Below are 23,298 nucleotides of genomic sequence, written 5' to 3'. Positions count from 1 at the left end.
TAGAAAAAAAAAAAAAAATTTCCATTAGATTATTCATTTAGATACACTTAAATTATTCATTTCATCTACCTAATTTGACAAGTTCTAATTCATGACACATCAAAGGTCATTTTTCATAGTGTCCAATTTTTACAGGAAAACGTGTTATTTGTGCTTAATCTTCCTTTCAGATCTACAGTTCTTGATGCTTTATATGTAACAAACAACAAGGAGTTTTTAACCATATCACCCAACCATCCACATATGAACTTCTCTAGAATTTACACAGATGGTGTGGGTACTGTTCTCCCTCTAGTGGCTAAATTGAGAATATTTTACGTTATTTATATATATGAATGGCATTCTTTTGATATATATATATATATATATATATATATATATATATATATATATATATATATATATATATATATATATATATATATATATACACACACACACACACACATATATATCACACACACACACACCACAGACACACACACACACACACACACACACACACACACACTCACACACACCCCCACACACACACACACACACATATATATATATATATATATAATGTAAAATATTCACAATTTAGCCACTAGAGGGAAGCCAGTACCCACACCATCTGTGTAAGTTATAGAGAAGTTGATATCTTTTTATACTATTTTTCAGGCTTATTTGATGAATAAAAAGTGTGTATTCAAAATAGAAATCTTTTGTAATATAGCACAAATGTTTCCAACATTGGTAATAAAAAAGCCTATTATAACTCAGCTTCCAGCTGAAATATGAGTACTCTTTCCATAATATTGCTTTCTCCAGTGAAAAATTAATTGTCAAGTCTGAATCAGGAGAAAAACACGCACATTTATTTTTGAGTGAACTATTCGTTTAAGAACATCTAAAAAATTGTTATTGGTAAATGTTTTCTGAAGATTATCATATGTTTGGATGGTGCTGTAATCCATGCTATAGAAAAAGATCAAATAAAAACAACATATAAAAACAAAAAAATCTGAAAAATTGCTAAAGATAAATGAAAGAATATCTGATTATAATAAACTCTTTTCACATAAACATCTTTAGTCAAGCAACATTATATCTAAGATCAAATGATCAAGTCCCCATAAATATTTAGCTGACGAATCCCTCAGGAATAACCAGTTTGCCAAATATTTATTTATAATGTCTAATGAGCATCATTAAGGTTCATTTTAATTTGCAATATGTTCTTGTGTCATCTGACTCCCAAAAATAACTCCTCTAATAGCTCCCTTTACTTTTTGAGGGCATTCACAGATAAAGCTCAGTGGGACTGCTGGGGTATTTATTTTTAGAGAGTCTATCAGCATCCTTTGGATGTGGCTGTGGATTGACAGGACAAGTGTGGAATGAATGAAGGAGGTCCTAGTTAGAACGTGCACCCTCTCACTGTCCCAGCATTCCAACTAAAAGAGAGATAGAGCCGTTCTTGCTTCCTCCCGCCCCCTTTTGCTCTCCCCACTTTTTACACATGTTCATGGCCCATGGGGTGTGTGTCTGCACTCACCTCTCAGGATTGACAGAAGCTCTGCAAGCAGTCTAGGCAACGGTGGAGGACTGAACATCCAGGGATGGGACGCGTCTATTGAAAGAAACTAAGAGCCAAGAAACATTAAAAGAGAGACACAAAGCCACCGAAAGAAAAATGGTTCCAGAGGAGGTAGTGGTGACCCTGTCAGGAGGTGCACCTTGGGGTTTTCGTTTACAAGGAGGAGTTGAGCACCAGAAACCACTCCAAGTGGCAAAGGTAAGGAGATGGTTGGATTGGAAACCTGGTTATGCTGAATCATGTGTCTCATTATTTTAAAGAATGACCTGTAAAGCTACTGAAATCCTCTGAGACTTCAAATTTAAACTAATCTGACTTTTGTTTATGAGCAATATGAGTTAGTATAATACATACTACATAGAAGCTAAACTATGATGTGTCAGTATTTTCTCATTAATGAATGGCATTATTAAAAAGGAGATATATAGGTGCTACATTTATCTTAATTGCAACTTATTTTTCATTTTAAGTGTCCCCAAGTTCTTATCAAAATGAACATCCTCACCCATGCTAGAATGGGCCACATGACCCACATGAGTATTTAACAAAAGATGTCCTCAAAAAAACAATTATTCAAATTAGACAATGTGATTTTACAAATGACATAATGTGACATAATGTGATTTAAATAAATTACTTGTCGAGCAAAAATCTCATTAGTAAAATCACATTGTCTAATTTGAACAAGTATTTTAGAATTATTTACAATTAAAACATTTTTAAAATTGTAAAATTATAAATAATTGAATTTTAAATACATTTTTTGTAACTTTTTATTTAATTAATATATAAAGTCAGTGACTAATCTATTGCATTTAATGTGGTCCTAGTCTGACTTAACTGAGCAGATATGCTTGTTTAACATGTCAGTGAGGAATGTAACACCTGATAAGCCGTCAAGAGTATATTGTTATTGAGGACATTTTCTGTTAAGTACTAATGTGGCCCATTCCAGCATGTGTAAAGACATGTTTATCATTATCATATCATTTTGGTGCCCTTTTAAATTAAGGATTCATTGCATACGTTTCAAAGTCTGAAAAATACTGTCACATCACAATTCAACTGCAGGCCAGAAGGCACTTATTTTATCTGCCAATAAATACAGTTCAAGAGAGCTATTTGGCTGTGTGCTGCAAGCATTCCTGCTCCATAGATAAACCTGCTTCTCTTCACTCTTATCTAATTGACAGCTTTTAGCTTCCCTCTGGAATCCAGATATTTCAAAGAAGCATTCTCACACATTTCTGTATAAATGAGGATGTTATTTCAGGACTGAATAGAATTACAGCCACTGTACTTATAAGCACAGTATGCCCCATTTGATAGGTGACAACTGTGTGCAATGCATTTTCCCTGATCTAAGGGCTATTTTGGATTGGTGAGCAATGCCAGAGAATATCTAGTCAACTCTTTCCACGTTCTAAGGGAAAAAGATATCCATCAGAGAGTGATGGGCCTGATTTTTTTATTTAGAAAAATATATTTTCACTTGGAAAACAAATGTTTGTCCAGCATCAGGGAGTTTCCCCTCATCTTTCATTTCAAGGTTACCTCTGCAGACTTTCAGTTTCCTTTTGTGGTGTAGCCTTTCCAATGCCATCTCCACTTTTAATTGAGCTATTCTGATCCACCCGGATCTCTGATTGCTTATTTTAAACTTGGCATCAAGAACGACCTCAGGGACATTTGTCCATCTAGCAAAATGCTTTGGCAATGTTTTATAAAAAGCCTAAAGACGTACAACATGTCCTCATAATACCTGCTCAGTGCTTATTATGTAAATGCATTCATACTTCCATGAAATCCGATATGATGCAGATATGATTAACTACTTTTAAAAAACATGCACTCATTGAGTTTTAAGCTAAATCTATTGAGGCTAGGTGACAGCTGACCCTTCACAATAGTTGAGCATTTCATTTAGGCTATGTGGACAACACATGGTGAATTTATGACATGCCCTGGTTCAGGTCTGCCAAGAGGCAACAGCTGTCCTGGCACAAGCTGCACATGTTGTTCCCCCTACTTGCATTCTCAGACCATTTGATCGGCAATAAGAAGTAGGTGAATGAGCATGGCTTTCATCCATTTTCATTTAGTTACAAATTGTTGGTAACACTGGTAACAACAATTTGTAACTAGATGAAAATGGGTGTCTTCAAAAAAAAAGCATATTAACACTGTACGTGTTGTTCAATGGTTTTCATAGCATTTATTTTTGTCTAACATGCACATACAAGTGTAAAATTAGAAGTTTCACGAGACAAAAAAGTCTGAGCTGCTCTGAGCTGAGCGAAATCCTTCAGGCCTTTGAAGGGGAATACAAATCTATGCTTTGGGCAAGTGAAAACATTATTCCAATTCCTCAAAACAGTTAGTTTATAAAGTACCTTTAGAAGCAGGAGACAAAGACAGGAATGTGGCCAGACTTTTAGCTTGGTGCGTGTTGGAGAAGTAAGTGTCAGAACCATTCTCTCATATTAGACAGATGTCCAGGAGATGGTATTTGAAGATGGACAAAATCCCATATAAGCCACTCTCTTTAAACATACAGTGGCTTCTTCCCTCCAATATGCCATTACAAAACCCTGAGGATGAGGCCTAACTTATCTTTAAATTGACACTGGAATTATATGATTCACAGTTAACTTGTTTATAGTTGATTGAACTATTCAAGCTGATTCAATACATGATACAACATTTACAGTATTCATATTTAAACAGTTATGTGATGTATTTTAGGCATTCATTAAGATTCATTTGAAAATGTCAAGTCATTAATGAACAAAGCGCCTCTAGTGGTGTTCATTATACAAATATAATGAATTGCGTTTCATATTGACGAACACACATGATTCACAATATAAAAGTCATATTTCAATATCATCAGGATTTGCAATCAAGAAAACACACACACAGCAAGAACAGAAGAACCTTTGAATGAAGAAAGGCGCTATTTTGTAAATTGGTTAAAGTGTAATAAGGGTTTGATTATGTACTTTATGTGTGAGAAGTAGCCAGTGATAATGTTGTCCAGCCACCGACTGTGATGTGAGACCACCACTTGCCACTCAGAAAGAGAGATAACCCACTGACTTATAAGTAACAGTATGAAAAGTGAACCAGAGTATGATAAGGTTTTGTAGGGGAATGTGAGCGATACTATCCTAAACTAAATTCTTATTCACAAGTAAAGCAATCTTACTAAATTAAACATTGGCTACAAACATATGTGCTTTACGTATATCCACCTTTTTTATGTGAAGGTTCATTAACTGGTAAATACTAAACCAGAAGAATAACAAAGTGCAGTGTTTATAATTCCAACAATATTTCCGGCAACATAACAAGCTGTTTTGCACAGCTAAAAATAACTGGAAACGGGTGACACAGAAAGCCTTACACATTTAAATAAGGTAAAAATAAGATAATAATGAGATAAGATAATCATTTATTTATCTTCTCTCAATGAAACTCATCAACAGAGAGTTTGTGCTGAAGTTGTTTCCCCCTACTGTTGAAGGTGAGAAAGCGCAGTAAGGCCTGCCGGGCTGGACTCAGAGAGACTGATGAGCTGGTGTCAATCAATGATGTATTCTGTGGAACACTGTCTCATGCTGACGCTATGAATCTGATTGATAGCTGCAGAGGAACCCTCCATGTGCGAATTAAAAGGTCAGAGTGAGATAATCATTATCACAATTAGTTTTTAGTCATGCTATAAAACCTATACTCAAGATAAATCACTGTGCTTTCATTCAGGGCCCCAGCTGCATATCAGTCAGTGGTGCTTCTGGGTCGGGCCACCTCCACCCGTATTGATAAGGAGTGCCAGGCAGCCTTGAGAGCCCTGTCGCCTCCACTTACCTCTGAATGGTCCGGTGTCAATGGAGCATCGCTCATGTCTTCAACCGATGGCCTTGAGTGGTTTACATCCCCTCCAGACAGTGAAGGTTACTACGGTGAGACAGACAGTGACGCAGATGTGGCAGCACAAGAGAAGCAGCGTAGACAGAGACGACGAAGCCCCAGTAGCTCTCCAGCCAAGAGTCCTGGCCAAGCCGCACGCCGGGAGGAGGAGACTTCGGAACTGAGTGGCTATGAGAGTGCCCAGGATGTCTGTATGTACCCTCAAACACATATCTGGTCTGTATCTGATCTAGAGGAAATTGGGATTCAACAACAGCGTGAAATGCCCGGGGTGGCCCGCAGAGAGGTGGTCTACCAGCCCCCACAGGATGAATGGTCACACCAGGCTGAAAATTCCTCTGAGAATTCTGACCAAAGTCCATCAGGAGCTGCTGAAGTGGACAGTGGCTTCCAGGAGCCCCCCACTGTCCCACCTCCACTTGTTTCTCCAGAGCGGGCAAAAGAGGCTCTCATGCTTGCATCTCACAGACAGATGGTACCAATGGTGGGCCCTGTGGACAACCCAGTTGAAGAAGAACTCACAGTAACGTACTTGGACAAGGCCAAGCAAGCTAGTAAGTAACAATCATCTCTTTCACATAGCATACTGTTCAAAGGTTTGAGGGTTTGGGGTATGTTTTTTCTTGTTGTTGTTTTTGAAAGTCTCTTATGCTCGCCAAGACTGCATTTATTTAATCGAAATATAGCAAAATATTGCTGCAGGAATATTGTAAAATAATTAGAACTGTTTTCTATTTTAATATAATGAAAAATATAAATAGTCATTACTCAATTCTTCATTGTCACATGATCCTTCAGAAATCATTCTAATATGCTGAGTTGGTGCTCAAGAAAATGTTCTTCTTATTATCAGTGTTGAATTTCTGGATTCTTTGATTTGTAGAGGGCAAAAAAAAATTAATAAGTTAATACAGCTTAAACTCTTATTTACTTAAAGAAAGAAAAAAACTTTTACTTTTTGATTTTTTTAAACAATAAATGGACAATACATGCACATAATTCAAATAAATAAGTGAAGTTAAATGTCAGACTAGCAGTTAACTATTAACTAGCAATAGCACACAATTAAAGCTATGCATTTTTTCCTTACACCAAGAAACTGATTAATGTAGTCCAAATCACAGATGGATTTATTAACCATATTATGAACTTATTTTAATTATGTAAATAGAGCAATATATGAATAGCTAGCTCAGCATTTCTGAACCTGTATCTCTTTCTGTCATTACCTTATACATTATTACTGGACTGTGTTAAAATTAACCTTTGGAAACCCACTAGATAGAATTCCATTTCTAATGTCAGAAAAGAGTCGGAATCTGGGTTCAGTGATATTTCATAAGATTAAGGCAGAAGTCAGTCTATTCAATTCTGCATACTGTGTGTTGACCCTTAAAATAGATTTTCTTGAGTAAGGGCATACAGAGTACATTTGAGGTTGATATAAGTAACTATTATTTTATCAGGTATGGTAATCTTGAAATAGTAAATGTTGCATTTTTAAAGCTTGTGAAATTTGAATGTGTTTAATCATTATCTGGTTGTTCATATGACAAACTGTAATTAAAGATACAAATTGCTTCATTAGTTAGCACAGAACCTAGGAACAGGATATGGCTCAATAGGAAATAATCATATGCTTGTGATTGAGCTCATGCAGATGTTGGAAATGGGGGTTCCCCTTGCTGAGGGTTTAGTGGAGTAGAGGAAAGGGGCTGGTCTCAAGTGAGCAAGAGACTATATTTGTCCCTTGACTCACGCCTATAACACAGACCTCTGTTGCATGCTGCTAAAGGCATGTCCAGTTGCTGTGCAGTGTCAGTGATATTTCATTCTCTCCATTTAAACGGGTCAGTCTGTGCTACTAATGTGATTTTAAGAGCCAAAGTAGTAATTATGATGCACTTTATGCCAAGATGATTTATGACTTTGACCTTTGACCTTTTGACAGGTTGAACTTCCGGTGACCTTATGATGGATGGGTTGAACTTCCGGAATGAGTTCAGGGGTTAACCTATGACCCTTCCCACGCATCGATCATGTGGTTTTGACAGAAAGTTTTACCCTATTGACCTAGTTAGTACTAAATTATAGTTTTTGACGGCTAGTTTAAACGGTAAAGGAAACACTCCCCACGCATCGATCAAGTGGTTTTGACAGAAAGTTTTACCCTATTGACCTAGTTAGTTCTAAATCATGGTTTTAAGAAACCCTCCCGACGCATCGATCATGTGGTTTTGACAGAAGCTGTTTGAACTTTGTGCCAGCTAACTTGTTTGAAGTTTGTGCCAGCTAACTTGTTTGAACTTTATCCCAGTTATTATGGCCTCTCCCCCTCCCCCTCCCATTACATTCCTGAGCAGTGTATAAATGGGATCGGTGTGTTCTACATGCACTACCGGAAAGGGAAACATGAGCTACATGAGCATGGATGGTTTATCCTCCCCTCAATCGGCAGATGCAGGGCCGAGCAACAGGATGACGGATAGTCTGACTATGGCGCCGAGAAAACCTTTCGGACACATCCGTTTGACAAGTTTTCTCCATGAAATTTCGGAATGGACTAAAGGTGAATTTATGATGCGCAGTAACCGCGTATTCGGATACAAATTTCACAAACCAACTCGAGTTGTTCCGCTCTACACCACCGACGGTCTCTGTGAGTTTCAGGCTGGGGAAGACGAGTGTCTGGTATTTCCTGAAAAAGACTGGTCTCTATTTTACAAACATGTCTGGAAGGATCTGAATGATGGTGGCGAGGAGCCTTTGTACGTGGCGGAGTGGGACGGGGCGAGTCCGAATGTCCGGTACCGTGTGGTGGGAGACCATACTCAAAAGAGGTCGAATGATTCTGTTTACATATTCAAGTGTAAAGACAAGACAAAGCTCAACAACACTCGTTTTGGGCGCGTCCTGCCTAACGAGCATCACGATCTGTATGAAATGCAATTTTTGTTCAAGTGGTGCGATCTGGATCTACTGAATAGGGTTTTTTCAATCATCAACAAAATGTTCAAATGGTGTGACATGCATGACGGATACAACAAAATTAAAGTGCAACTGTTCCACCCCGAGAGATGTGCGCGGAGCAGCACATACTCTCTGCCGTCCCCGCCCATTCACTACACCCATCCTAAAGCTCCGCGGTCGGACCTCGCCAAGCGTCGCGTATAAATCAAGGCTGAAGTGCTCCAACGCCCCCTCCCCTTTTCCACAGCAATCATAAAATACCGCGAACCAACCCTCCCAAGCTTCATTTATAAACCATGGCTGAAGACCACGTATGTAGCTGCGGTATCTCTTTCGACAGCATTCTCGACCCTCCCGACAACGACGCAACCCTACATACTTCGACTGACGCCGGCGGTCCATCGGGCCTCCACAACGACTGGGTCTCGGCTAAAACGGTCAGACGGCGCATAGAGTTGCAATCGTGCTTTGAAAACGATTGGGCTCCCGGCAACATCGTCACCCCTGAAACCTCGGACCTCGACTCTGGTCCGGCTATCAAACGTAGCTTAGACTTGGATCCGGTGATCGGGAGCGCCTGCCCCCACGGAGGGGATAAAAGTTTTCAGGTCCAATCGCACGACTCATCTACATCCGACCGGACCCTTCCTCATTCTAATCCTGGCTTCGACGCCACAGACGGATGTTTCAGCGACGTCGGGTTCAAAATCGTAAAAGCCGCAACTGTGGTTTTGCTGCAACATCTCATCAACGATAAGCAGAAGGACGAGTGCGAGGGCTGTGAGATTGACCATCCTAGCCAGCTGCAACATTCCTGTCTGTTTGACCCTCCCAACTACTACTTGGACACACACTTTGAAGAACTTTCGGGCAAGCTGTTTAAACTCTCTTTTCATTCCATCATCACTACCCTCCTGGAGCGGTGCGGGTTAAAATCTCAACCCCATCGTATTCAAGGAATGGTCGGGACTATACTGCGCGAATTAAAAGACGAACCATTCATCGTCCCCAAGGTGGAAGAAATCAGGGCGAGACTTCTGGACAAACCCTGCAAGGAAATAGTCGGCGACGTCGTTGATCTCTGGGAAAATCTCCCCAACGCGAATGGCCAGTGACCAAACCACCACCAACATGGGTGCAGCCTGTAGCCTAAAGTGCTGTATGGAATTATTGTTTAAAGCGCATTACAGAGACCAGATGACCGATCTCGTGAGCAAGATTATTATGGACGCATCCCACCCCGATACTCCGTGTCACGATACCGTGCGCGGGGGAAATCTCAAGAAAAATATGGTGTATATAAGAGGACTGGTTAGCTCATGGGACTACATGACGGACAAATGTGTTGATGGCAACGATCCACCCATTGTAATGATAAAACAGGTTCTAGATATGCTGTGTGAATCACAATCCCCGCTCGGGATCACCGATCTGTTGTGTACTTGTACGTACGTGGCGGATGTCTGTACCGAGCTAATGAAGAAATCAAAAGAATATGACTCCGATGATCAGGACAAAATCGTCGAAGTGATTAAAAACGTAGACAAAATTGTCGTAATGTACGTCGATTACATCCTAGACAAAAACATGATGGCCTGCCGCGATTTTCTTTTCTGGTTAGATTACCACTGACAGTATTATTATTAATCCATTTTGTATCCTGTAACACCCCTGTTATAACTATTTTACTTTTTAGTCTGTGTATGTAACGTCATTATATCCATTTTGCATGTTCAATCATATTAATCCCATTTTTTACTTAGAGTGTGTATTTTTACATGTTGTATTAATACCATTTTACTTAGTCTCTGTATGTATTTTTTATTATAGTATGTATGTTTTGTATTTTATCCATTTTACTCGTAGTATGTATGTTTTCTATCCTTTATTATATCCATTTTACTTATAGTATTTCTATCTTCTATTACATCCATGTTTACTATCTTTTATTATATCGTGTAACGTTTTTTGATAAAAGATTGATTCAAACCGCTTGTACGCGTCATTCTTTTCCAACGGTTGCGACGGCACCATGGCGGAGCTCATGAAAGAGGCTTATTATACGCCCTCCAACCCGGGCTCTTTAGGGGGTAAAAAACAATTAAAAGACGCCGTCTTGAAAGACAGCGGGGTCCGTCTAAGCGATAAACAGGTTTCAGAATGGCTGGCTGGTGAGGACGCTTACACATTACACAAACCAGCCCCTATAAAATACAAACGAAACAGAGTGGTCGTGTACGGGGTCGATACTCAGTTCCAGGCCGATCTCGTTGACATGATAGCCTACGTTAAGGATAACGACGGTCATAAATATCTGTTGACGTGCATTGACGTATTTAGCAAGTACGCCTGGGTTCGCGTGTTGAAGAATAAGAGCGGTCTAGAGGTCACTAGAGCGTTCGAGTCTATCCTCGAAGAGGGCCGCGTGCCAGAAAATCGCGGCAGGCCATCATGTTTTTGTCTAGGATGTAATCGACGTACATTACGACAATTTTGTCTACGTTTTTAATCACTTCGACGATTTTGACAGCGTCGTCCTGATCATCGGAGTCATATTCTTTTGATTTCTTCATTAGCTCGGTACAGACATCCGCCACGTACGTACAAGTACACAACAGATCGGTGATCCCGAGCGGGGATTGTGATTCACACAGCATATCTAGAACCTGTTTTATCATTACAATGGGTGGATCGTTGCCATCATCACATTTGTCCGTCATGTAGTCCCATGAGCTAACCAGTCCTCTTATATACACCATATTTTTCTTGAGATTTCCCCCGCGCACGGTATCATGACACGGAGTATCGGGGTGGGATGCGTCCATAATAATCTTGCTCACGAGATCGGTCATCTGGTCTCTGTAATGCGCTTTAAACAATAATTCCATACAGCACTTTAGGCTACAGGCTGCACCCATGTTGGTGGTGGTTTGGTCACTGGCCATTCGCGTTGGGGAGATTTTCCCAGAGATCAACGACGTCGCCGACTATTTCCTTGCAGGGTTTGTCCAGAAGTCTCGCCCTGATTTCTTCCACCTTGGGGACGATGAATGGTTCGTCTTTTAATTCGCGCAGTATAGTCCCGACCGTTCCTTGAATACGATGGGGTTGAGATTTTAACCCGCACCGCTCCAGGAGGGTAGTGATGATGGAATGAAAAGAGGGTTTAAACAGCTTGCCCGAAAGTTCTTCAAAGTGTGTGTCCAAGTAGTAGTTGGGAGGGTCAAACAGACAGGAATGTTGCAGCTGGCTAGGATGGTCAATCTCACAGCCCTCGCACTCGTCCTTCTGCTTATCGTTGATGAGATGTTGCAGCAAAACCACAGTTGCGGCTTTTACGATTTTGAACCCGACGTCGCTGAAACATCCGTCTGTGGCGTCGAAGCCAGGATTAGAATGAGGAAGGGTCCGGTCGGATGTAGATGAGTCGTGCGATTGGACCCGAAAACTTTTATCCCCTCCGTGGGGGCAGGCGCTCCCGATCACCGGATCCAAGTCTAAGCTACGTTTGATAGCCGGACCAGAGTCGAGGTCCGAGGTTTCAGGGGTGACGATGTTGCCGGGAGCCCAATCGTTTTCAAAGCACGATTGCAACTCTATGCGCCGTCTGACCGTTTTAGCCGAGACCCAGTCGTTGTGGAGGCCCGATGGACCGCCGGCGTCAGTCGAAGTATGTAGGGTTGCGTCGTTGTCGGGAGGGTCGAGAATGCTGTCGAAAGAGATACCGCAGCTACATACGTGGTCTTCAGCCATGGTTTATAAATGAAGCTTGGGAGGGTTGGTTCGCGGTATTTTATGATCGCTGTGGAAAAGGGGAGGGGGCGTTGGAGCGCTTCAGCCTTGATTTATACGCGACGCTTGGCGAGGTCCGACCGTGGAGCTTTAGGATGGGTGTAGTGAATGGGCGGGGACGGCAGAGAGTATGTGCTGCTCATATTCTTTTGATTTCTTCATTAGCTCGGTACAGACATCCGCCACGTACGTACAAGTACACAACAGATCGGTGATCCCGAGCGGGGATTGTGATTCACACAGCATATCTAGAACCTGTTTTATCATTACAATGGGTGGATCGTTGCCATCATCACATTTGTCCGTCATGTAGTCCCATGAGCTAACCAGTCCTCTTATATACACCATATTTTTCTTGAGATTTCCCCCGCGCACGGTATCATGACACGGAGTATCGGGGTGGGATGCGTCCATAATAATCTTGCTCACGAGATCGGTCATCTGGTCTCTGTAATGCGCTTTAAACAATAATTCCATACAGCACTTTAGGCTACAGGCTGCACCCATGTTGGTGGTGGTTTGGTCACTGGCCATTCGCGTTGGGGAGATTTTCCCAGAGATCAACGACGTCGCCGACTATTTCCTTGCAGGGTTTGTCCAGAAGTCTCGCCCTGATTTCTTCCACCTTGGGGACGATGAATGGTTCGTCTTTTAATTCGCGCAGTATAGTCCCGACCGTTCCTTGAATACGATGGGGTTGAGATTTTAACCCGCACCGCTCCAGGAGGGTAGTGATGATGGAATGAAAAGAGGGTTTAAACAGCTTGCCCGAAAGTTCTTCAAAGTGTGTGTCCAAGTAGTAGTTGGGAGGGTCAAACAGACAGGAATGTTGCAGCTGGCTAGGATGGTCAATCTCACAGCCCTCGCACTCGTCCTTCTGCTTATCGTTGATGAGATGTTGCAGCAAAACCACAGTTGCGGCTTTTACGATTTTGAACCCGACGTCGCTGAAACATCCGTCTGTGGCGTCGAAGCCAGGATTAGAATGAGGAAGGGTCCGGTCGGATGTAGATGAGTCGTGCGATTGGACCCGAAAACTTTTATCCCCTCCGTGGGGGCAGGCGCTCCCGATCACCGGATCCAAGTCTAAGCTACGTTTGATAGCCGGACCAGAGTCGAGGTCCGAGGTTTCAGGGGTGACGATGTTGCCGGGAGCCCAATCGTTTTCAAAGCACGATTGCAACTCTATGCGCCGTCTGACCGTTTTAGCCGAGACCCAGTCGTTGTGGAGGCCCGATGGACCGCCGGCGTCAGTCGAAGTATGTAGGGTTGCGTCGTTGTCGGGAGGGTCGAGAATGCTGTCGAAAGAGATACCGCAGCTACATACGTGGTCTTCAGCCATGGTTTATAAATGAAGCTTGGGAGGGTTGGTTCGCGGTATTTTATGATCGCTGTGGAAAAGGGGAGGGGGCGTTGGAGCGCTTCAGCCTTGATTTATACGCGACGCTTGGCGAGGTCCGACCGTGGAGCTTTAGGATGGGTGTAGTGAATGGGCGGGGACGGCAGAGAGTATGTGCTGCTCCGCGCACATCTCTCGGGGTGGAACAGTTGCACTTTAATTTTGTTGTATCCGTCATGCATGTCACACCATTTGAACATTTTGTTGATGATTGAAAAAACCCTATTCAGTAGATCCAGATCGCACCACTTGAACAAAAATTGCATTTCATACAGATCGTGATGCTCGTTAGGCAGGATGCGCCCAAAACGAGTGTTGTTGTGCTTTGTCTTGTCTTTACACTTGAATATGTAAACAGAATCATTCGACCTCTTTTGAGTATGGTCTCCCACCACACGGTACCGGACATTCGGACTCGCCCCGTCACACTCCGCCACGTACAAAGGCTCCTCGCCGCCATCATTCAGATCCTTCCAGACATGTTTGTAAAATAGAGACCAGTCTTTTTCAGGAAATACCAGACACTCGTCTTCCCCAGCCTGAAACTCACCGAGACCGTCGGTGGTGTAGAGCGTAACAACTCGAGTTGGTTTGTGAAATTTGTATCCGAATACGCGGTTACTGCGCATCATAAATTCACCTTTAGTCCATTCCGAAATTTCATGGAGAAAACTTGTCAAACGGATGTGTCCGAAAGGTTTTCTCGGCGCCATAGTCAGACTATCCGTCATCCTGTTGCTCGGCCCCGCATCTGCCGATTGAGGGGAGGATAAACCATCCATGCTCATGTAGCTCATGTTTCCCTTTCCGGTAGTGCATGTAGAACACACCGATCCCATTTATACACTGCTCAGGAATGTAATGGGAGGGGGAGGGGAGAGGCCATAATAACTGGGATAAAGTTCAAACAAGTTAGCTGGCACAAACTTCAAACAAGTTAGCTGGCACAAAGTTCAAACAGCTTCTGTCAAAACCACATGATCGATGCGTCGGGAGGGTTTCCTAAAACCATGATTTAGAACTAACTAGGTCAATAGGGTAAAACTTTCTGTCAAAACCACTTGATCGATGCGTGGGGAGTGTTTCCTTTACCGTTTAAACTAGCCGTCAAAAACTATAATTTAGTACTAACTAGGTCAATAGGGTAAAACTTTCTGTCAAAACCACATGATCGATGCGTGGGAAGGGTCATAGGTTAACCCCTGAACTCATTCCGGAAGTTCAACCCATCCATCATAAGGTCACCGGAAGTTCAACCTGTCAAAAGGTCAAAGGTCAAAGTCATAAATCATCTTGGCATAAAGTGCATCATAATTACTACTAGCCAATAATGATCTGGACTTGATAAACAAAAAATTCTATACCTTTAGTTTATTTCTGTTTTTTTAAACACTACTTAAAGTATTAAGGACTTTGTGAAAGTCTTTAATGAATGGATATGTATTGATATCAACCATTCTTATACAGAATACAAATGAGTAGAAAAGTAGATTGGGCCAACCTAACCTAAAGTTAAGGCTGATTATTCATTCTCAGTAATTCTCAATATTTTGACTTCTGGTACTTCTGTTGTGGTTCAGGAACTGGATTTATTAATTAAAATGTTTTTTTTAAACATTTTCTTCTGAAGCAAAGTGCTGATTTTTACTTAGTATCATATGGACTTGAGTCACTGTTCAGTGAACTGAAAGCTTATCCTTCTCAAAGGTTAAAAATCTGACCTTGAATATGAGATACGCACAGGTGTCAATGTGATGTAGTTAATGATGTGATGAGGATCGGGAGTCTATTTTTCACATTTCTTCGAATAGCAAGATAAACTCATATTGGAAACTTCATTGGAGTCAAACAATATATCTTGTGTCTGTAGCTGATGGGGTGGTAATTCCCCTCTCTAAAGCCTTTAGGAAGGCTTTCTCCTCAACTAATGGCACTCTGCCGACACTCAGTCTGAAGGTCACTTTGCTTTCCAAGTTTGACAGGACATTTTGAGGGCCGCGTAAATAATCATGTTCCTGTGTTTAATTCTGTATCTCCATTGAGAATTCTGAACATTTAGAACTCTTGTTTGTGAATTCTCCCATATGTATGTGCGTCTCACTAAGGCTAGAGAAATAGGGGAGTGAGGATAAGGGTCCATGACAGCTGCTCTTCTCTGTCACTGTTAGTGTAGAAATGACAGAATAAGGCAGGGCATTCAGACCGCCTTGGTAAGAAGAGAAGCCAAAGTGTGCGCACCTGTTATTGTGACAGCACAGTGGGAGGTCGAAAGAACATGGGATAAAATATTGTGAATGTGCAGATCAGCAGCTGATATTAAATATCTCCGTGTCTTAGAATAGATAGCGAACAAAGATTAAATAGCATTTGTGGAGGAATTATTTCAGTATGACACAACTGTGGTTACTGACTCATAATTGTCAAAATGGGGTTTTTGAGGTAATTGCAAAAGCAAGAAATATAGAAGATAACATATAAGCGACTGTTAAATACTATTCAGTGATTATAAAGAGGTTGACTTTTACAGTTAGTCAAATGGTGCCTCCATGTAGCCTTCAGAGTCTCAATCACATTTAATTGGCAGTACTTGTTTCAGAGTCAAAGTAGCTTTAAAGTCATTGAGGTGTGGTTGGAGACGTCAGCATGACCCCACATCAGGGCCGTATTAAGACAGTGTGCAAAAGCACCCCCCCCCCAATCACACATAATTAAGGTGATTTCTCAAAAGTAATTTATTAACTTGTCCAACTACCGTATTTTTCGGACTATAAATTGCACCTAAGTATAAGTCGCATCAGTCCAAAAATACGTCATGACAAGGAAAAAAACATATATAAGTCGCACTGTACTGTAAGTCGCATTTATTTAGACCCAAGAACCAAGAGAAAACATTACCGTCTACAGCCACGAGAGGGCGCTCTATGTTTTCAGTGGTAGACTATAGGAGCACTGAGCATCATAGAGCTCCCTCTCGTGGCTGTAGATGGTAATGTTTTAACTTTAACTTCAATGGTAAACAGGGAGAGTGCAGTCAATCGCTTCTGTGTCATTGTCGTCCTGAGCTCATTCTTCACTCGTTTAAAAAAAAACTTTCGATCCCTGAAACATTTCGAATTGTAGCTAAACGTCTAGCGTCCTTGTCTTTCTTTAACTTTCTTTTTGCAAAACCACTCAATTGACGTCCATTTTGATTCATTTTCTATAGCCGTAAAAAAAAAAATGACACATTTGCGCCTAGTTGTTGTGGACCAACTCAACTCTGACAGATTGGGGACGGAAGGGGGGGATTTATAGTGGTCATGTAATCTTTATTTTATTTATTTATTTATTATTATTATTATTATTGTTGTTAAGTTAGTTTTCATAAACGAGTTATGTATGGTATTTCAAGAATTTCAAGTTAATAATAAAACAATTTACGAAAAATATTTTTAAAGCTTGTGTCATGTGGTGCCCCCCTAGTTGCTGTGAATGGTTGGTGCCCCTGGGCATAGGCCCAAGTGCCCTTATGGATAATCCGGCTCTGCCCCACATGACACTCAGTTTAAGCCAGCCTATCCAGGAAGAGGCAGAGGTGTGCAAAAACAGGTGGGAAATGTCCGTTAGCTCTTTTCACTGACCAAAATAGCTTGAATGACATAATGGGGTTTCTTTGGGCCTGTAACAGGGTCTTGTGGTTAGACAAAGGGTCTTCAAAAGGCCTTACCTCAGGCTACGGACTGGTTGATTTCATACAATGTTTCACATCCAAGTATTGCTGGCTGTGGTCCACTGATGTGTTTGTGTGTGTCCTGCTGGCTTTGGAATACAGTTTTTGTGCTGAACAACATGAGGAGCTTTACATCGCCTGGAGAGGTTGAACATGAAGGACACATCTATGAAGGTAGAGTCCTGATGGCTTCTGTAGAGCCTTGGAGAGATGGGGGCTTGTTTTCTGTTTAAATGATCCAACGTTATAGTTAAAATGAGAAAGGTGAGACAAGGTGTTGGATAGCACAGAGTTATTATTTACACGATCATAGATTTACAAAGATCAATTTTGAGTTTTTGTGTGTTTGATTTACTTCCATTTTTTGCATATTGAAAACTAAATTGCTGAAATCATCTATATATAGCAACCATTTCTCATTAAACATAATTTTATGTCAAATGTTTTGATGCTAGCAGGTATGTAAGGGTTAACTTCTGTTTGTTGAACCTTTATTATTTGTACCGTCTAGATAATTAGAAGACTGGACAGATAATTATAATCAAAGCAAAAAACATTATTGTTTTCATTTGGACCATTTAAATAAGAATATTTGGAATTTTATGCTTCATAAATTGATCCAACGTTGAAGATATGTTGAGGCCGACCAGATTAGAAAGTAAGAAAATACTGTACCCTTGAGATTTTTGTTTTTATTTTTGGTTTGTTTTTATAGAAATATCAAATTCCGTTACCCTGTCTTTTAATATAGATCCTGGATCCCCAGGGGTTACTTACTCAAGCTGTTAGAATGTGATGGGCTATTTGTAGAGAAGGATGAGCTCAGTAATTTACCATGAGGATTTTGGTGCCAGATATTTCAGTATCTAGCCCACTCCATTTTAATGTCTTATGTCAGAGCTATTCTGACTCAACTAGAAAATGTGTTCCAATCATTACAATGCCAGCTTGATTTATTAAAGTTTACGTTGTAAAGTTTTGATGACTTTATATGTGACTTTATGTTTAATGTCAAATTTATTACCAAAGTTGATGTTATATAAAAGCCATAAGTGTCACTTTATAGATTTGTTCAGTCAAGGCCTGCTAACAGGCTTGTTTAGTTATGTTACGTAAAAAAAGTCATACATTATATTTTAAATACATAATAAATGTGCTTCATCATTATGTTTAGGTTGTTTAAAATTATATTATAAATGATACTAATGGTTTAAGTAAAGACCACTGAAAATATTTCTCGCTGATTGATATAGACATTATCTTTCTCTCCATAGAGCTAAACAGAGGTGAGAGTTTACAAGATAAGCGGGTGAAAGAGGCCCAATCCAAATGCAGAACCATTGCTTCGCTCTTGACAGATGCCCCTAATCCTCATTCTAAAGGTGTGCTTATGTTCAAAAAGCGACGCCAGCGTGCCAAGAAATATACTCTCACCTGCTTTGGCAGTGTAGATGGAGAAAGCTGTAGTAACACAGAGGGAGAAACTGAGGACGAAAGCCTGTTTCCTGGGAGTGAATCTGAACTTGATGAGGACTGTTTTTCTGCTGCACCATACCCTACCTGGGATAGTGGTTACCTGGACATTCTAGACAAGAGAACTTCAGCGTGTGTTGTCCCTGAAAGAGATGCAGAGAATAGTCCAGGCCTAAATGCAACTTTAGGAAAAGGAGCCCAGCTTTTTGAACAACAGAGGAAAAGAGTAGAAGAACATAAGTCAAAGCTGGTAACACCCACTGCTTTCTCCATGCCACAGTATCAGGGAGACTCATCCCTGACATATAACCCAGTTACTCCAGTCACACCCCCAACTTTTCATAGTTACAGTATGGTAAATGGGGAACCTTTGGTGGTGAGCAGGACAAGTGCTGTGTTGTCCTCGGCAGGCCAGACACCTATGCCATCCATGGCAGGAGCATTACCAGAGCAAGCAGACTCATCGACTGCCAGCTCAGTGCTCAACAGAACTGCCAGGCCATTTGCCCCTGGTTGTGTGAGCCACCGAGCAGCAACTGCTCCAGTAGTCTTCAGGCCCAGCCCTGCCAAAAAGGCTGGATCACAGGCTCAGGCTGTGTCTATGGCAAATATTCCAGCTCTCTTCTCACCTGCTTGTTCAGAAGGGAAGAAAGCCATCTCTACAACATCACTGTATATCCCAGCTAGACCAGCTACCTACCATGGTCCTTCATCTGTGCTCTCTCCATCCTCAATCACTTCAGGTCCATTTTCTCCTCCCCCTTCAAATGCTCCACTCTACTCCCCAACCTTTTCCAGCACCTCAGCCCCTTTTTCTCCAACATCTTCTCATGTAACATCTTTGAGTTCCCCTTCTGGTATGGCTCAGCCTTACACTCCTCCCCAAACACAGGCAATGCCACTCAGTCATCCGTACCATCATGTGGTTTCTGCCCAATATCAGCCATCTCCACCAGGTCATGTGCCAGCACAGCCTTTCTCTCTCCCATTCACAAATACCCAAGGTCTTCCCAGTGCCCCTGCTCCTATCCATGGATTTGCTCCCGCAGCACCAAATATACAGTCTTCCCCAGCACACAAAGTCTCCTTCAACCCATACATTTCTGTGACTTCCACTACTCCAGGAACACCAAATGCACCAGTTGCCCAGCAGCATTCTCTCTCCAACTCCACTGATGGGATCTCTTCTCAAGAGCAGCGGGTCTCAGTCCCTGCTGGCCGCACTGGAATACTGCAGAATGCTCATTGTTGTGGCACCAAGAAACCAATGTTCAGTGCCAATGAGGAGAAGAAGGCTCCATCTTACAACCCTGACCTACTGTCTCTAGTGGAGAACTTGGATGACAGATCCCGTTTGGGTGTAGAGGCTGGGTTTGAGTCCGGCACCGAAGAAGATTTTCTCAACTTGGGTGCAGAGGCTTGCAACTTCATGCAGGCACAGAGGTACAAGATGCCACCGTCAGTGGCTGCTAAACCAGCTCATACAGCTCCTGAGATGCCTCAGATGCAAGGTAAAGGTGGGGAGCTGTTTGCACGCAGACAGAGTCGCATGGACCGCTATGTGGTGGATAAACAGCCCAAATCTCCAGCGCATCCTCGTGATCCTTCACCTACACCCTCCCTCCCAGCTCACTGGAAATACTCTCCAAACATCCGAGCCCCACCACCCATTAATTATAATCCACTGCTGTCACCTTCTTGCCCTCCAATGGCCCAGCGTGGCACCAAGGCAAATGATGCAAACAAAGTTGGGGTTAAAACAGTGCCTGGCAAACACAAACAGGGTATAAAGGCTCTTGACTTTGTGAGCAGACAGCCATACAAACTCAGCTCATCTTTGTTCAGTTATGGAGGTGGAGTCCCTCAAAACACTGCCACTTATCAGCAGCAGCAGAATGGTATTGGCATGACAGGTAAATCCCTTAACGCACCAAAGCAGGTCCCTTTTAAATCAAGCCGTGTGTATGAAATCAAACGTTTCTCCACTCCTACTCCCATGTCTGCATCCACATCTCTGACACCTACTATAATCGCCCCTCGCTCTGCCACAACTCTTGGTGAGCCAATGTGGCGTAATGATGTCACTTCCCCGCCTCCTGTTGCTCCAAGGCCTGCAGTGCCATTCTCACCACCACCTCCTGCTCCGAAAGCAGCCCTGCCTGCTCTCTCCAAAATATCATCTGCCCCTGTGACCAATTTAGTGCCCATCCCACAACCCACTCCTGGGCAGGCCTACACCCCATTCCAAGCAGCCAAGCAGTTTAAGAGCAACCCTGAGCTGAGTCCACTGTCTGTTGGTGTGCGATCCTCAGGGTCTGGGAGCAGCCAGAACCTACAGGTACCCAGACCCCGCTTCAGTACATCAAGCATGGGTCTTCAACCAAATGTGTGGAGGCCTGGCTCCATTCATTACTGAGAAACCACTGTGACAGTAATTACCACCCTGTGAAAGAACACTTGAGCTCTGCTCGAGCTCTGTACTGCTAAATGAATTGTTAGACTACAGTAATATGACAAAAAACATCAGTAAAAGATTTTTTTTTGCTTGTTCACAATTTTTAGTCATAATTATTTTACAACTAGTATGCAGCAACATCATAGATGCCTACATCTGTATATGTATTGTTCAGTTTCTTCACAATATTGAGATAACTACTATGATTCATGTTTCTATTTCAGTTCACATCTAATTTATTTTACACCAAATCAACATGTTTAACCCTCAGAAACAATTGCACAGTCACTACTTGTGAGAGTAACTAAATAAAATAATAGCATTATTAATGTCTTATAATAATAAGGTTTGCCATTGTGCACTGGGGCCACAAGGAAAATAAGTGATAATAATCAATTGTTTCGCTATTTTTTTCACTTGGGGCCATAAGGATGGAGTGATAAAGGGTATGTAAACTATATATATTACAGAATCCAGCTTGGCAAAAGATAATGGAGCGCAGAATCATTGAAGGTTTGTGTACACGTGGTATAGAATGTTCCAAGACATGTATTTTCTCGAGTTCTATCAAAGGCTCAGTGACAGAGAGATGAAAGAAGTGTACAGTGGCTTGAAAAAAATAAATAAATTAAAAAATCCTCAAGTGGAGAGATGGTACCAACTACCCCCCCTTGCTTTACTCTTGCTTTTAAGTTGTTATCTCTTCTGGCCTCTGCCATGCCCTTTACTTGTGATGTTATCCATCCTTTATCTCTCTAAACATCTCGAGGTTTGACTGCACGCCTGTGTTTGTCTAAAGCATTGCACAAAAGCCTTTTCTTCTTGTTTGACGAGGATCAGTATGGATTCTTGATGCATGTGCTCATTTTAACCTCATTATGCTGCGTATGCCGAGGTTTTGACTAAACATTTAGAAAGGCATGTGAACTGCAGGGAATTGTGCTGAAATTCTGAAAGCACTGCTTTATCTTTATGACATATTATGTGAATGTGACATACTGTATGACCACTTTCCCTGGTGCTTGCTCTCACTGTGAATGATGTTTTTTCCAAACAGGTATGACATCCATTTCAATCACTTGTGTGAGCTTTTCTAGTGCCTAGTTAAACTTTTCTTGCTTTGCTTTTTATGAGAAAATACCCAATGGCCTTGGTGGGATGAAACAACATGAAATGGTGGGTACTATTTCTCTACTATAAAAAGATTGATCGGATGTAAAGCTATAATGTGCCTTGTAGGCAAGTAGAAAGTGGGAGGTATGAAGCAAGATATTAAACTGATATAAAATTTAAAAGCAAGAATAGAGAGGGAAAGTGCCTTTTTAACTTTTTCGGGCAATTATATGTGTTTTAGTGTTATACACTAAAATATACATTTTCATAAGTGTGTTCTAATAGGACTGTCAGGCTATGTCATGCTTCTACACTGCAATTTTAAAGCTTTTATTCTTTAGTAAATGTGTTATGTTTGCATTAAATATTCTGAAAACATTGTAATTATATTAAAACATTATAACACTTAGTGCTTTGGGTTATTTGAAGTTTAAAATGGAATTATATCTACAATGCAAATGGTTGAATGTGAGAAAATGGAAAGTCTAATGGATTACTGGATTACTAGGTTCTGGAATCGGGAATATGTGAACGAATTTGTACTGTGTGATGTTAATGTAGAGCAATGAAAATAAATTTAGAAATTATGCTCATTTTTTTATTATTTTATTTTCTATTTTTGTTCTCAAGCATATGTTGGAATAATCTACACATATAACTATAACGACCATCATATAATGGTCATGCCCACTGTTTTAGAGCACACAGCTACATATAAAATAATGTATTTACTTTTATGTAATTTTACAACGTCTTCCATGCTGAAGAACATGCAGTAGACCTAACGCCCTTTGTTGCGCGATATTAAAAATGAAGTAGTTAGAGTTGGACCTATACCTAAACCTATATGATTATCATGTACACACACACAC

General features: G+C 41.4%; 2 protein-coding genes and 1 long non-coding RNA gene across 3 annotated transcripts in view; all 3 read left to right on the top strand.

The window, feature by feature from the left end:
- LOC132121517 (monocarboxylate transporter 6-like) overlaps positions 1-23,298 on the top strand; it is a 175,080-nt gene that overhangs the window by 85,078 nt on the left and 66,704 nt on the right.
- On the top strand, positions 1,485-21,411 carry LOC132121507 (synaptopodin 2-like protein). The gene is made up of 4 exons (XM_059530981.1): positions 1,485-1,780; positions 5,109-5,260; positions 5,348-6,069; positions 18,660-21,411. Exons 1-4 carry the CDS (start codon positions 1,679-1,681, stop codon positions 21,272-21,274), a joined length of 3,591 nt encoding a protein of 1,196 aa, XP_059386964.1. The 5' UTR covers positions 1,485-1,678; the 3' UTR covers positions 21,275-21,411.
- On the top strand, positions 21,440-22,514 carry LOC132121070 (uncharacterized). The gene is made up of 2 exons (XR_009426227.1): positions 21,440-21,524; positions 21,599-22,514. It is a non-coding gene; the product is annotated as an uncharacterized LOC132121070 (long non-coding RNA).

The sequence above is a fragment of the Carassius carassius genome, chromosome 39, assembly GCF_963082965.1.
Source record: "Carassius carassius chromosome 39, fCarCar2.1, whole genome shotgun sequence".
NCBI lineage: Eukaryota > Metazoa > Chordata > Actinopteri > Cypriniformes > Cyprinidae > Carassius > Carassius carassius.
This window is presented reverse-complemented; position numbering and strand designations above follow the sequence as displayed.

What these genes read in the sequence shown, in the direction of transcription:
- LOC132121507 (XM_059530981.1), top strand. Translation starts at nt 1,679, where the DNA reads ATGGTTCCAGAGGAGGTAGTGGTGACCCTGTCAGGAGGTGCACCTTGG. An exon ending in CTCCATGTGCGAATTAAAAG is followed by an intron (nt 5,261 to 5,347) that starts GTCAGAGTGAGA and finishes GCTTTCATTCAG; the next exon opens with GGCCCCAGCTGCATATCAGT. An exon ending in GGACAAGGCCAAGCAAGCTA is followed by an intron (nt 6,070 to 18,659) that starts GTAAGTAACAAT and finishes TTCTCTCCATAG; the next exon opens with AGCTAAACAGAGGTGAGAGT.